The sequence below is a fragment of the Pinus tabuliformis genome, chromosome 1_1 (genome assembly GCF_031772625.1).
Source record: "Pinus tabuliformis cultivar Carrire ecotype Pingquan chromosome 1_1, CPIR1, whole genome shotgun sequence".
Lineage (NCBI taxonomy): Eukaryota > Viridiplantae > Streptophyta > Pinopsida > Pinales > Pinaceae > Pinus > Pinus tabuliformis.
The window spans coordinates 183,524,228-183,539,904 of record NC_142297.1 but is presented as its reverse complement, the minus strand read 5'-3'; the positions used below and the strand labels follow the sequence as shown (position 1 = coordinate 183,539,904).

The 15,677-nt window shown below is 33.5% G+C and overlaps 2 protein-coding genes across 2 annotated transcripts; both read left to right on the top strand.

Moving 5' to 3' along the window:
- The first annotated feature begins 9,263 nt into the window (after positions 1 to 9,263).
- On the top strand, positions 9,264 to 10,539 carry LOC149212150 (disease resistance protein L6-like). Its single transcript, XM_089388578.1, has 3 exons — positions 9,264 to 9,325; positions 9,431 to 9,801; positions 9,923 to 10,539. The coding sequence occupies exons 1-3, from the start codon at positions 9,264 to 9,266 to the stop codon at positions 10,537 to 10,539; spliced, it is 1,050 nt and encodes a 349-aa protein (XP_089244704.1).
- A 168-nt stretch (positions 10,540 to 10,707) lies between these two features.
- LOC149212149 (uncharacterized) lies at positions 10,708 to 12,555 on the top strand. Its single transcript, XM_089388577.1, has 2 exons — positions 10,708 to 10,905; positions 11,059 to 12,555. The coding sequence occupies exons 1-2, from the start codon at positions 10,708 to 10,710 to the stop codon at positions 12,553 to 12,555; spliced, it is 1,695 nt and encodes a 564-aa protein (XP_089244703.1).
- Positions 12,556 to 15,677: the final 3,122 nt, after the last annotated feature.

Below are 15,677 nucleotides of genomic sequence, written 5' to 3'. Positions count from 1 at the left end.
TTATAAACTAGTTCAACAACACATCTATTTGTCATGTACTCACACTCAAGAATATACTAGACCATGCATTGATTTTGAAATCACACTTTGAGTCCATCTGTTGTCTTCACATCTACGTGGAGCGCAATCAAATTTCCTACCAGTTGCCCAAGGAGGTCGTAATCCAGCCTAAGGGTCTATGGTTGATTCAGGAGCAGAGGGGACTAGAGTACTATCAGTATTACCACCGCCCATAAATTGATCAGAGGATACAGAGGGCTGACATGCCCTAATTTCATGAGTTATTTTTGAGCTACAGGCAAACTTTTGCATCCGGTACAATTTTTTATGTATATATCTATTTTTGACTTGTAATTATGTAATTATCACTAGACCACCCTATGGGGTTTTTTGTACAAGAACATTTGAAGGTCGACCACTACAATTTACAGCATATGCTTCTTTAAGCATCTACAATATGCAATTTTCAACATATTAATGGAAATTATGATTTTTCTTTGGGGAAAAAAGTATGTGGAAATAATAATATTTTTTGAGTTGTTCATTAAGAGATAATCAAATATATTATTCGTCAAAAGTTTAAATCTAATTTATTATGAGTTTTGTATTATTTAACTCATATTTATTCTTAAAAGGAGTTAAATTTAAACTAGTACAATAGGAAAAAAGAACCAAAATAGCGTGAAATTGTTATATCTTTATAACTAGAAAAAGTTAACTTTCATCTTTAAGAGAGAATTTCAAATAGATGAAATCTCCAACTACAAGTAACTTCACATACATCTTATCATGTTACATTTCTTTATCCTCATCTTTAGAGAGAGAAATTTCTAATTTAAATTAGTAAGAGTTACAATAAATATTAAATTTAAATTGCTTGAAAATCTCATTACTTTAGCAATAAATTAAATTTTATAAAAATAGAATTTTTAAGTTATATTATATCTAAATTAATTGTGTGGTTCTACAACTCAACATGGGAGAGAGATGTTGTCACGTAACATTACATTTAAAAATAATAAAATAATAATTTAAATTAACAAATTAAAAATAGTAATAACAAAAGAAATTAATGTCGGCCGTAATTACAATACTTCAATTTACACCTTAATCTTAACAAAATAAAAATAGTAATAACAAAATAAATTAGTGTCTGCCATAATTACAATACTTCAATTTACACCTTAACTTTATATAACTTTATATAGAAATATAAAGTAATTGAAAGTAAAACAAATAATTTAGTTTTTATTATGAGGAAGAAATGTAATGAGTAAAAAAATATTTTTTACTTTATACTACAAGGAAGAAATGTAATTTTTTCACATGACAAAAAATAGTATTATTGCTATTACATTATGTGTAATTCATTCTATGTTCCATTTACATGTGATATTTAAACAAAAAAATATTTATAACTAAAATTATTTTAATCAAAACCATAAGTGCAATATTTCAATGTCCATATTAAATAACATGATTTTATAAATACTTTAAATAGAGAAAAGTAAAGTAATTTAAATTGAATTTTTTTCTTATGTTTTCGCTTTAGTGAGAAAGATTGAGAGAATTCTTATTACATTAATAGTTGTTTTCTAATTCAATGTATGACGTATATTTGTAAAATTTTCAATGTTTAATATGGATTTGATATTTAATATTTTACAAAATATTAATAATAAAAATAATTAGTTGTATACATACAAGAAAAGATTATGAGGGGGCATATTTTAACATTTTGGAGAACGAGAATTATAATTAAAACGTTTCAATATCAACTACATATATATTATACCAGCCTAAATCCATATCGGCCTATTATATCAACTTAATTTTACAATCATAGGTTCAACCATACTAAACTTTGTATTTTATAAAAATATATTCGCATTTTTTTAAAGTAAGTGGTTTTGCATGCAATTTCATATATAAAAGTTTGATATAAGTTCACCCATGCATAATCTATAATAAATATTATTTCACAAAAATAAACATAATGATGATGATCATAAATATCATCTCAGATACACATTCGAATTCACTACTATAATCTAATTATATACACCTCTAGTGCATATAAACGTCATTAGCTAGCACACAAATCTAATAATCTAATAGGGCATCATCATCGTGATCATATTAACAAAACACAACATTCTAATCTAACATCATCACCACACACGTCCTCAAATTAATATAAATCTCATGACAAATAACACTATATACACATACACATATATCTGCAAGCACATAAAATGAACATATCAAACATGACCTAATAATATACACATCAACACCAACATATAAATTAAGTACATAAACATGAAAAAAAAAATCCACCATCTATATATAGATATATATATATATATATATATATATATATATATATATATATATATATATATATATATATATATATATATATATATATATACAAGTTAAATAAGTGCAATGAAATATCTGGTAAAAAAAATAGTGCCAGGTTGGTCTGCAATAGAAGACGATGGATGGTCAAATATTGCATGAGCAACGTTTGTCGAACTCAGCTAAGGTGGAGAAGAAGGTGGTTGGTTTGCATGAGTAGAAGATGATGGATGGTCAACTAAATTTGTGCCATGAACTGAGTCTGGAAAACTCTAAGGTGGAGGAGGAGGTGGTTGGTTTGCTCTGTTAGGAGAAACATGAAGCACAACCTCTAGCTTTGGAATCTCATCACTAGGAGACTACCGAGGAGGTGTACTACTAGACGGATCACAGACACCATAACGAACATGATCTAATGGGGTGGTACTACCAGAAGCATCATGATCACCACCCTCATCACCCTGATCATCATTATCACCACCCTCATTTGATGTATATGTCACTGCATGATGTTGGCTTGCATCCCTCATCATTGTCAGTACCCTACTAGCTCTGATGATATGCCGCATAATAAACACCATCTCATGTGGATAGTTCGTACACAAACCCACGAAACTGGGATCCACGATGATATCTCAAGGCCTTACAGGGTGGACTCCCACATCAAACAAAACTCTAGCCAATATGTCACAGTAGTCCATCTGAACTCGCAAACCAAGCCTACGGCCCTGGACACCCATGCCCACCTGAGGATGTGCCTCATGCTCGTAGGCCTTGCCCATCTCCACATCTCCTCTGACATCTGGCAGGGAGGAGGCACGTCCTCATCGAATGTGCCGATATCTATAAAATATATAGTACAGATAAATAATTAGACAAATTCATTAAGTAATTTAATAAGACAAGTTAAATAACATGCTAGAATAAATTTTATTATAACTCATTAAAACAAGAAAATAAAACTAGTTGATTAATTTAAAGAAAACACTAATATTACCTCTATCATCTAGAGGCTTAGCCGTTGTGAAGAAGATGTTAGGACACCCTCTCTAATCAATCCCCACATATGGAAACGCGAATGTGACAAATGCATGGTCATCCTCACTTGTTAGTAGCGCTAGTGCCTTGTGAGAAATCCTGGATGACAACTATGGTAGGCTACTCTTGGGCATCATATACCGCCACATGCGCATCTGGACCTCAGTGATTTTCCTACGAGGGTGATGGACAAATGTTGCTACGTCTCTGGAATCCTCTCAAAAAATAAGCGAAAAATATCGGAAGCAAAAGGGATGGTCTCCCTCCCATGTCTCAATGCACAACATCTATTTAAAGCCATGAAAAACTGCCTCAAAAAATGGAAGACCATCTGATGCAACGTGGAACCTGAATCATAGAATCAACATAATACAAAATAGGGAAACTAATGTGTTTCCCATTAGTACTAGAGTTTTCAATGGTGGTGACTAATAACAAGAGGCACCTAACCTCCTCTGTAGTAACAGAAAAAATTTGTAGTTGTCCACCACAGACCTGAAAAGTTTATGGATGGACCGCATGAGACCCGAAATATCTCAGAGTGTATGCAAGTTGAATCTCAGTTGCAACCCCATGGGGGACATTAGGGAACTAGCGAAAATCCTCCCCTCTCCTGATAGGCTAGTGAAAAGGTATATGTACTCCTTAGTGGGCTTATACCATGCCCTAAGACTGACACAGAAAGTCTTCTCCTGGACATTCCATCGGTGGATCAGATGTGCCAAAAAGATAGAGTGTGCCTTCAATGATGTAACCTCCTCATAGTACTTGAAGAGGCCTACATTCCTCAAGAGCACTCGGTTAGTTGTATTAATAGGGAAAGGGTATAAATCCCTCTCCCTCTCTCTGGCCTGCCATGTTCGGATCATATTGTATAGGTCTATTTGTTGTTCCTACTCCTACTATTGCTCCCTCTGTTGACGCCTCTGCTACATGATTGACATATAGAATACATCAGCCTCATACATAAAATATTTTTTTTTTTATTAAATGAAACATGTATGTATAAATATGGAAACATAACTTTCAATTTAGAAAAAATAAAAATAAATAAATAATATCGGATCCCACAAAACACAATCATGCACCGACGTCAGTTCACACTCAACTAAAACCGCACCGCTAACAGTGCGCACATAAGTATGACACGCCATTTTTGGTTCAAAATTTTAACTTTTGATGGCGGTGGAGAAAACTTATGCACCAGTGCGCACGAATAAACAATTCGCACCGATACAGAACATTCAAGTTATCAAACACACCAAGTTATGGCTATATTTTTAAATATTAAGTTTGTGGTGGATTTGGTAAATATAAACACAATGGGAGTGACGCATTGATGTAAAATCTATCGTATCAATCCTGGTGCGTTTTAGTTTACAAAAAACACCACAACAACGATGATGGTTTATGTTCACACACAAATATGTGGTGCACCTTGTAAATTTACAAGGCGTGTCACTACCGGTGCGAGCCAAACATATCGAATGCATCGCACGGTGAAAACAAAATTGAAAAACATTGGCAAATTTAGCCTGATTTACAATTCTAATCCGCTAAAAAATATATTACAAAGAAACATAGACATTACCTGGACACTTTGTTGTCAGGGAGGCATTGTGGAAACGTAATGGAGAAAAAACAAATTTTAGGATGGTTTGAAAAAATTGAAAATTCAAACATTGAGCATGGTCAGAAGGATGGTGAGCAAGAGAGGCACTGACATCAAGGCGCTTGCATGTGATAAGAGTGGCACTAGTGCTTCAGAGCTCTCTCGCACTCTAGATTGTAAAAATGAAAATTATGACAGGGAATATTTTTTTATTTAACCCTCCTCTGACGTGTTTTCCAAACACACTAATGCGGGATATATCCAAAAGCGCTGCTTTTTTTAATTAAAAAATATTGTGGTTCTTTTCTTGAGATGCCATGGGGAATTTCTCTACTAGTACCGCATCGGTGTTGTGTTTTTACTATAGCACCACCATTTTTTTAATTTAAAAATCACCTAGGGGGCTCTTTAGAATATGGTCTAATGCATTTTATTAATCATCCTGCACTAGGGCTTCGTTGGAAAATAACACCGCATTTCTCTAAAATTTAAAATTATAATGGTGCTCTTTATTAGTATGCACGAGGACATTTTACTATGTGAAGGGCACCGGTGCTATTGAATATTCAAGCACTGATGCATTATGTTATGTAGTGCATTGTGCTTTTTTTATTTTATAATTTTTTTTTTTTGCACCATGTTATTTGCAGCACAAGTGCTTGTATGGATAGTAAAGAAATTGTGCATTTGTTTATTTTAGACGCACCATTCGGAAAACATCTGCTATAACATCCCTCTGCCCACCTCCGCTACAAACAGATGTTTGGCCTATTTTTATAGGGGCTTTGGCAAAAACCCCCACTAGAAGGTATTTTCCTTATGGTGCCTCTTGCTTCCTTTTCTCTCATTTCTCTAAGTTCTTATGATTTAGGTTTCATTTAATGTGTCACTACGCCAAAACAAAGAGCCAATGTGCAAAAAGGGGTAACCTAATATAAGGAAATGGGAAGATATTGGTCCCAATAAAGAGGAATGACCACGGCTAGCAAGTATAGTAGAAACACATCAACATCTATTCAGGAGGAAATTGAGCAAGCTAAACAAGGGATTGTTGGAGAAAGAGGTTGTTTGTCAAAGATAGAATTTGTTAGAGAATTTTTTGATTGGATTCAAGATGTGGGTAAAACCAAAGGAAGAATCAATCAGTACATGCATCCCATTGATATCTACTAACATCTCAAGATGCTCATGGGATGAGTGCTCATGGATTGAAATGCAACAAGGGAGGAGTTCTTGCTTGTACTAGATGAAATCTAACTTATTTATTGGAGACTTGAGTGATGGTTGGAGTGAATTGGGTCACACTAGGAATTCCTCTAGATCTTGGCTACTCACTAAGAAGAAGCAAGGAAGGTATCATTGTTGATGATTTTGAATCTCGTGTATATGTGTGTGTGTGTTAATCCCAAATCTATCAAGTACTAAGAGGTATTAAATACATGTTAACCTTAGATCTATCATATGCTAAGTGGGATCAAATATCTTGAGGTGAAAATGATCCATATTTTATCATTATATTGTTTATCATCCATCTTGATGCTTTAAGAGTGGAAAATGTGGAGGAATTTGCTCACAAAACCATTTTTTCCGAACATAGTGTTTTGTAAATTAGGGTATGAAACCTTCCTTGAGCATTTTAAGGAATCAAATGATGTTATTTGGGGCTAAAATTTGATGCTTAAGCACCACATTTTTTCATATTCTACACACAAAGACCTCTCCAACAGTACAAGAATTGTCTCGATTGGAACCCATATGTAAAATTTATGCCACCCAGAAGTTGAACTTTTTATTTTCACCACCATAATTCAAGAGGATGCCACGTTAACCCCCATTATTCATGGAAAAGGGGCTATTCACGTGATTATGATGAAAAAGACTCTAGAAGAGTCCATATTGAAAATCTGGTTAAGAGTTGAGGGAGTCAAATCCAACCACTTTTAGGCTATCAAGTTGTGTTCTAACCAGGCCACTAGGAAGAAAAGGGTTCCATTCCTTTCAAGTGCATTTGTTCCATAGATTAGAAAAATAGTTGAGAGGGATAGGGGATAGAGCACACATAAAAGAATTGTGCATTGTAGTAGCCCATGGGCCACAAGCCATACTTCTTTGTACTCACAACCATTTTCTCTTCAAACAAAGAGAAAAAAGCGGCCTCACCTTCCTGTTCGGTTTTCACCTTAAAGGATATCCCAAGTTATATCTTGTGTTTTCTTTCGTGTTCTTTATTTTTTACATCATTTTAATTTGCGTGCATACACAATTAGCAATAACCTATAGATCCAAAAATCTAAAGAGAAATAAAACCCTAATAATGTAGATTCCAATTTTTTTAAATATAGTTTTATCAAAATTGTTGTGATGAATTGTCTAGTGGAATATCTACGGCAATTTACGGATCAACAAACCATTTTCCAAGTTTTGCACATTAAAAGAGGTCCACACCTCCAAGTTGAATCTCTTTGGAGGCTTGAAAAATCTAGAGTTAACATAGATCTATATTGATTACATAAGATCTTATTTTTTTTTATAAAATCTTGTTTTATTACATTAATAATTAATTTAATCTTTTACATTATAGGTATATCATCAATCCTTATTTATTAATTTATTTTTATATTCTATTTATTAATAATTTTATTTATTTATAGTTTATTATTTATTTCATATAATCAATTTTTAATATATATATATATATATATATATATATATATATATATATATATATATTCGTGGAAAATCTTAGCAAATCAACCTGAAGGGATCACATCTTGTCGGCCAAACTAGCAAAGCCTAACCTCGAAGGTGTCGAGGAGAGTTGACCATGTGATCTCCCATTAGCAAGAGACTTCAGCGACAATAACTTGACCAATTGAACTAACCTTCAAGACTTTATTATTATTATTATTATTAAACTTTTATCATTTCAATATAAACCTTGAGTTATTCTTTTACAATCATGGGTTAATATCAATCATTTTAAATATTAAATTAGTTTTATTTATTATTTATTAATTATTTTGTTTATTTTTAATTTATTAATTTTTTTATAATAAATTTAAATAACTCTTCCCATTAATTTTTTTTAATTTTTTAATTTATCTTTTTATTATAATGAATACCAAAACTCCAATATTTAAATATAAACCCTATATCACTCTTTTCTCATATCATTTTTACTGTATGTATCTTTATCTTTATGATAAATGAAGAGTCCACTCTCAAAGTTATTTATTATTATATTAAAATGAATTGTATTGATGTGAAGATACCTTGTATTAAATAATCATTTAAAACGAGATTATTTTACTTAATTGTAAATTAGGTTGAAGTATAAATTTTAAATAATATTTTAAAAAATTATATTATTTAAAAAAAATCAAATAGTTTTATTAATTATGAACAAAATTGGGAAGGTGTTTCAAATACCATACTGAACCACCACTCGACATGTCAGTTTAATGTATCTCATTTGATATCTTAGAATTCGAAAATCAACGAATTCAACTCTACATTGTGTGTGCAAAATTCTAAATCTATTTTCTCATTTTTTATCCTCGAGAATTTCCACACGCACAAACTCTACTTTTGATAGACATATTAATCATTATGAGTTCAGTTCGAAAAATGCATATCGAAATCTATTTTACCACTAGATCCATTCATTGATATAGAAGAGGATTACCCTTGTTTTTGCTTATTTCTCGGTTTGGTTATCAAGGTGGGTTGTCTTATTCCAGCGAAGCAAGGTCTCACTTGGAGGGAAGGTGAAACAAAGGACTCAAACGTTTGACGTCTCCCCCTTATCACTTTGACTGAGCATAGTTCTCAGTTGGAGGGAAGGTGAAACAAAGAAGGACTCAAACGTTTGACGTCTCCCCCTTATCACTTTGACTGAGCATAGTTCTCAAACATTGGACGTCTACCCCTCATCATTTTGAGGGAGCATTTGAACTATGCTCAGTATTTTCTTTTTTCCGCCGTAAAGTATTACTATCTATGGAACAGTAATAACTTCTCTTTAATAGAAAAATGATATTTTTTATTAAAAAATTATATTTGACCTAGTCCATAAATTGCAAAAGTATTGTTCATGAATGAAAGAATGGAAGGATTAGAAGATCTTGTTTCCTTTTTTCTTATCAATATAAATGGAACCAATCCCTACATTGTGTATTGGTATATACAAACGATAAAATATCATGTAGTTCAGAAGGAATTAGGTCCAGAATTCTTTAAAAAATCGTATATGGCTAAGAACCTTGCGACGATGGGTGAGAACTCAACCTTCCCTCATTCTCACTGGATATGGTAGTATTTTACCTTCATAAACGGACATAAGCATTTGTTTCTCACTATTTCTATTTATCTTTTCCCACAATAACTATATGTATTTATTTTTTTCTCAATAACTAGCGAGCAATTGGACCTGGAGCTGCTAGATAAGGTGGTTGAGTGCCTGTTTAAAAAGTTGAAAGAACCAGACTTGCACGTGGCTGACTATCCAACAGGTTTGGATTACAAGATGAAAGATTTTGAAGGTAAGATCCTGTTGCAGCAACACCAAAGCAGAGGACCTCAGATCTTTGGGATCCTGGGGTTAGGAGGCGTAGGGAAAACAACGTTGGCCAAACACTTCTTCAACACAAAGAAATCAAATTATTTTAAATCCTGCTTTTTATCTAATGTCAAGGATGAAGTAGCTGAAGGTTCTTTAAAGTCTCTTCAGAGAAAACTTTTGAAGGATTTGACTCGATTCGATAAGCCAATAGACACTGTGGATGAAGGTAAAGGGATGCTCATAGAGCCTCTTAAATATGTCAATGCCTTAGTGTATCTTAGATGATGTAAACGATGTGGATCAGGTCAAAGCACTTTTGCCTGTCGAAACTCATGATCTCTGTTCAGGGACCTTAATATTGATTACGTCTAGAGATAAGGGTGTTCTCAGAAGCTTAAGAGTGCAAAACTCATCAATTTATTTCCTCACTGGGCTTGACACACAACACTCCCGTGAACTTTTCTGCTCCCATGCTTTCAGCCAAGCCTATCCGCCCCCAATCTTTGAATATCTGACAGACAGGTTCTTAGAATCTTGTAATGGATTGCCGTTGTCTTTAAAAGTATTAGGGGCACAGCTTTATGGAAAAATGATATCAGAATGGGAAGACGAATTAGGGAGTCTTCTCCTTAAGGTAAAGGAAAGACTTAGAGTTAGTTATGATGCCCTCGATCACCAGGAACAACAGATGTTTTTAGATATTGCATGTTTTCTTGGAGGACAAAACAGGGATACGGCAATAAGCATATGGAACCGGTCAGGTTGGAAAGGAAAGAGGGGGTTTCAAAATCTACAGGACAGATGTCTTGTGGAAGTAGACAGTTCCAATTTGATACATATGCATGACCACCTAAGAGATCTGGGAAGAGAGATCGGGGAGCCATCGACGACATTTCGTCTTTGGCGTTGGACAGACACCGTCATTGATGATCTGTTACAGCAATCATCTGTAAGTGTTTACTGATTCAATTTGTTCATCATTGTTCTTTAATGTGTTCATGATTGTTTGGAATCGATTCCTTATTTCAATAACTAGCATTTTAGCTCATCGTCTTTATTGAATATCGTTTTTCAATAATCCTCAGTTAATAATTGTGCGCGGGCTTAAGATGTTTTGGAGCGCATATTGGGGATGGTGGCCGAGACCGGGGAGTCACCAGATATGGAACGCATATCGAGAATGATAGTGTTACCAGAGATCTTATGGCTCCGCTGGAGAAAGTGTCCAGACTCTTCCCTGCCGTCCTGGATTTCTGTGAAGAATTTAAGGCATCTAGAAGTGTCCGAGAGCGATCTCAACTCATTGTGGGAAAGTGAAAGCGAATTACAGGTAATTAGAATTGTGTCGTGTTATCTTGATATATTCTGTCGATATTAGTATGGCTCCATGATGTCTCAATCGAAATCGAATGGGTTTTTGGAGATTGAACCGCCAATGGTTTTCTAATATCTTTCTTGTCCTTGAACCGTGAACAATTTGTAGGCGCCTTTGCAGCTGCCAATATTTATGGAGGAGTTGCTGATACGGAATTGTGTGAAACTGAAGAGCGTACCCAGCTTCAGGCATTATACAAAGCTTCGGTGGCTACAGGTTAGTGGGTGTTCTGAGTTGGAAGAGATGCCAAATATGGAAACATTAACGTCCTTGGAGAAGTTGTGGGCATATAGATGTGTGAAATTGAAAAGCATACTGGGATTGGGGCAGTGTACAAAGCTTCAAGAGCTATATGTTTCTGACTGCTCTGACTTGGAAGAGCTTCCAAGTATGGAAAGATTGACATCCTTGGAGAAGTTGTGGGCAGGAGGATGTGTGAAGTTGAAAAGCATACCGCGGTTGGAGCAGTGTACAAAGCTCAGAGTCCTAGATGTTTCTGGATGCTCTGACTTGGAAGAGCTTCCATCTATGGAAACATTGACATCTTTGGAGGAGTTGTGGGCACTAAGATGTGTGAAGTTGAAAAGCATAGTGGGTTTGGAGCAGTGTACAAAGCTTCAAGGGCTAAGTGTCGCTGAGTGCTATGAGTTGGAAGAGCTGCCAGGTATGAAAACATTGACATCCTTGGAGAAGCTGTGGGCAAGTGAATGTGTGAAGCTAAAAAGCATGTTGGAGTTGGAGCAGTGTACAAAGCTTCAAGGGCTAGATGTTTCTAGATACCCCTTGGAAGAGTTGCCAAATATGGAAATATTGACATCTTTGGAGGACTTGTGGGCAGGCGGCTGTGTAAAGTTGAAAAGGATGCCGGGGTTGGAGCAGTGTACAAATCTTCAACGACTAAGTGTCGAAGGGTGTGTTGAGTTGGAAGAGATGCCAAATATGGAAATATTGACATCCTTGCAGGACTTGTGGGCAGGCGGCTGTGTAAAGTTGAAAAGGATGCCGGGGTTGGAGCAGTGTACAAATCTTCAACGACTAAGTGTTGATGGGTGTGTTGAGTTGGAAGAGATGCCAAATATGGAAACATTGACATCCTTGCAGGACTTGTGGGCAGGCGGCTGTGTAAAGTTGAAAAGGATGCCGGGGTTGGAGCAGTGTACAAAGCTCAGAGTCCTAGATGTTTCTGGATGCTCTGACTTGGAAGAGCTACCATGTATGGAAACATTGACATCTTTGGAGAAGTTGTGGGCACCCAGATGTGTTAAGTTGAAAAACATACAAGGGTTGGAGCAGTGTACAAAGCTTCAAGGGCTAAGTGTTTCCGGGTGCTCCGAGTTGGAAGATTTGCCTGGTATGGGAACATGGACATCCTTGGAGAAGATGTGGGCAGGCGGATGTGTTAAGTTGAAAAGCTTACGGGGGTTGGAGCAGTGTACAAAGCTTAACGTGCTAGATATTTCTGGGTGCTCTGAGTTGGAAGAGCTGTCCAGTATGGAAACAATGACATCTCTCAAGGAGTTTTACAAAAGTGGATGTGTGAAGCTGAAGAACATACGGGGGTTATGTCAGTTGAGAAAGCTTAAAGTCCTAAATGTTTATGGGTGATTGGAGCTTGATGTGTTTAGATGTCCAGTTGAGAGTGTGTGGGAGTGGCGGACCTTGCTTCAGGGACGATTGAGGGAAGGCATTCTACTTGCATGAAAAGCCAACCAGGAAGCAGTTTTTGCAATGAGAAAGACACTTTGTTCATCGCAGGAATGCATATATAAAAACATAAAATATACATTAAATACTATCCAGTGTATGGCAATATACATTAATTATTATTTGGTGTTAGTATTTGATGATACAAAGCTTTTCTCACTTACATAACGGATAAAATTTGACCACCGTGTATGATTAGTTTCCTATTTAATTAAAATAGTTGTTTAATATTCTTCTTTGGAAGAGTTTCGAAAGCAAAAAAAAAACGTGTATGATTCGTTTCATATTTAATTAAATTAAATTAGTTATTTAATATTATTTCGAAGAGTTTTGAAAGCAAAACGAAATTATATATATGTATTTATAAATTAAATTAAATTAGTTATTTAATATTTTTCATAAGAGTTTAGCAAAATGAAATATATATATATGTATATTTATTTTTAAATATTGTATGTGTTTTTTTAATTAAAATTAAAATAAATTAGAAATTAATATAATATAAAATATCTAAATATATAATATTATTTTATTAATTATTATATAGATATATAAAAGGTGTTTGGTTAATTTTATTTTATATAGTTTTGATTTCATTTTGTATTATAATTTAGATTCAAAATTCTATGGTAGGAGGTGATACTTTAAAATTTAGTCATGTTTAAGGATAGCATGATTTTAAGGTGATATTTTAAAATTTAGTCATGTTTAACGATGAGCATGATTCCAACGTGATATTTTAAAATTTAGTCATGTTTAAAGATGAGCGTGATTCCAACTAAATGTGGTGTGGTTTTTTTAAATAATACAACTTTATTTTATATTTATATTAGTGTAATCACATAAATTAAATTGATAGTAAAAATTAATAGGCATCTATTTATAGCGAACATTAAAATAGTTAGTTCATGATACATATCGCATTTGTCAAAATTATAAAAAAAAAGAATTAAAATATAACTACTATTATTACCATAGTTACCAAGTTCGAATTCGAATTTGGATTCGATTCGGTATGGAAAAAAATCAACTATCTAAAATTCAATACAGACAAAATTCGGGAGTATTCATCTTACCACTACTAAAAAAAATATTTTTTCAATAAATTTAAAAAAATCAAAATTAACAATATTCAAAAACTCATACTCTTCAAATTGACTGTTTTCAATAACATTATGGAAGTTGCAAATAAAATTAGATATTAAGATTTGTAAAAGAACTAATCATCAATGGAGGGCGAATGGAAGTGAATAAGATGAAATGGGGAGAAAGCACTCTTTCTACGTGAACAAAAAAGAATAACAAATCTTAAACTTTTGTAAAAGAACCAATCATCAACGGAGGCCAATGGAATTGAATAAAATGAAATGGGGAGAAAGCACTCTTTCTACATGAACAAAAAAGAATAACAGATCTTAGACTTTAAAATTTTTAGTTGGTCAATTAATAAATAGTAATTAGTGAAATTGTTTCTTAATAATACATTATATAAAGTGATTTCCTAATAATTAATTGAATAAAAATAAATTAAAAATCTTTTGAGCAAAACAATCTGAATCTTGGTTATGCAAAAATATCTAAACATTATATAATCTATTTCCCAGAGGCAAGAAGTTGGATTTCAACCAATCTTATTACAAATAAATAGTAAAATATTATTCACAATCAATAATATTACATGAAAGACATGTACTGAGATTTTAAAAAGTAAGAAAAAAAATCGCTATTCCAAAAAATTCTCTGTAGTATGAAGATGGCTTTTTAAATACATGAAAATTTAAATACCAAGTTACTCTATTTCATTTTTACAATATGTTTTCCAATTTTTTAAATTAAAATACTTATTACCCTTTCTTTATTTCATTTCAATTTGAAGATGACTTCTTTTATGAACTCCTTTGTCCCTTCATTCTTCAATATTGTCTAACTCGAAATCATGTTTGGCCATTGAATATCCTTTGTCTAACCCCATACATTGTCTAGCCGTCTAAATTATGTTTGGGCCATTGCATATCCTTAAATGCCTACCTACAAGGAATAATCAAAATCCATAATGACGGTTCTGTTGTTATGTTTCATTTCCTCTAATCTATTAAACACAGGTGAGAGGGGAAATTTCAGGGGACTTTCAGTGTTCAAATCACCAGATACCATATGAATCAAAGACTGGTCGTGATGGAGGATCATAAATCTTCTGAGAAGGGGAAGGCTTCGGTAGACTGTTCTTCTAGCACTACGATCCCGACCATAAAGGTCTGGCTTACGAACAAGAACATGCTCTGGTCATGCTGGAGGATAACCGGCCATGAAAATTATAAATTGAAATAATATTTAACAAATTTATTTAGCAACCATTCGTACCGAATTGAATTTTAGCGAATTATTGACCGAATCAAATCGAACTGCCAAATTTCTGAATTCTTCAGGCCGATTCAGCTGAATTTGGTAACTATGATTATTATTAATTATAACTAGCACAACTACATTAGTAAATGTAGTTGATATATGCCGAAGGCATATAACTACTATTAATTATTATTAATTAACCAATTAATTAATTAATATGAATTAATAATAATAATATTTTTTATTATTAATTAGTAATAATTAATTAATAATAAACCCAAGGGAATAATATTAAACCCAAGGGATTAATATTATAAATCGAAGGTATATAAACCCTAAGATAAATATTATAAACCCAGGGGATTAATACTAAAAACCCAATGGAATAATATTTAACCCAAGGGATAAATATTATAAAATCAAGGTATATAAACCCTAAGATAAATATTATAAACCCTAAAATAAACATGGTTGACCATGACTGATTTTCATATTGACACAATCTTTCTCGCAATTTGACGTTGGACTATGTTTGAACATGATTGATTTTCATATTGAGACAACATTTGGTACAATGCGAAGTTGGACAATGGTTGGGCATGGTTGATTTTCATTTTAAGACAATCTTTGTCACAATGTGACATTGGACCATGGTTGACCATTGATGACCACGGTTG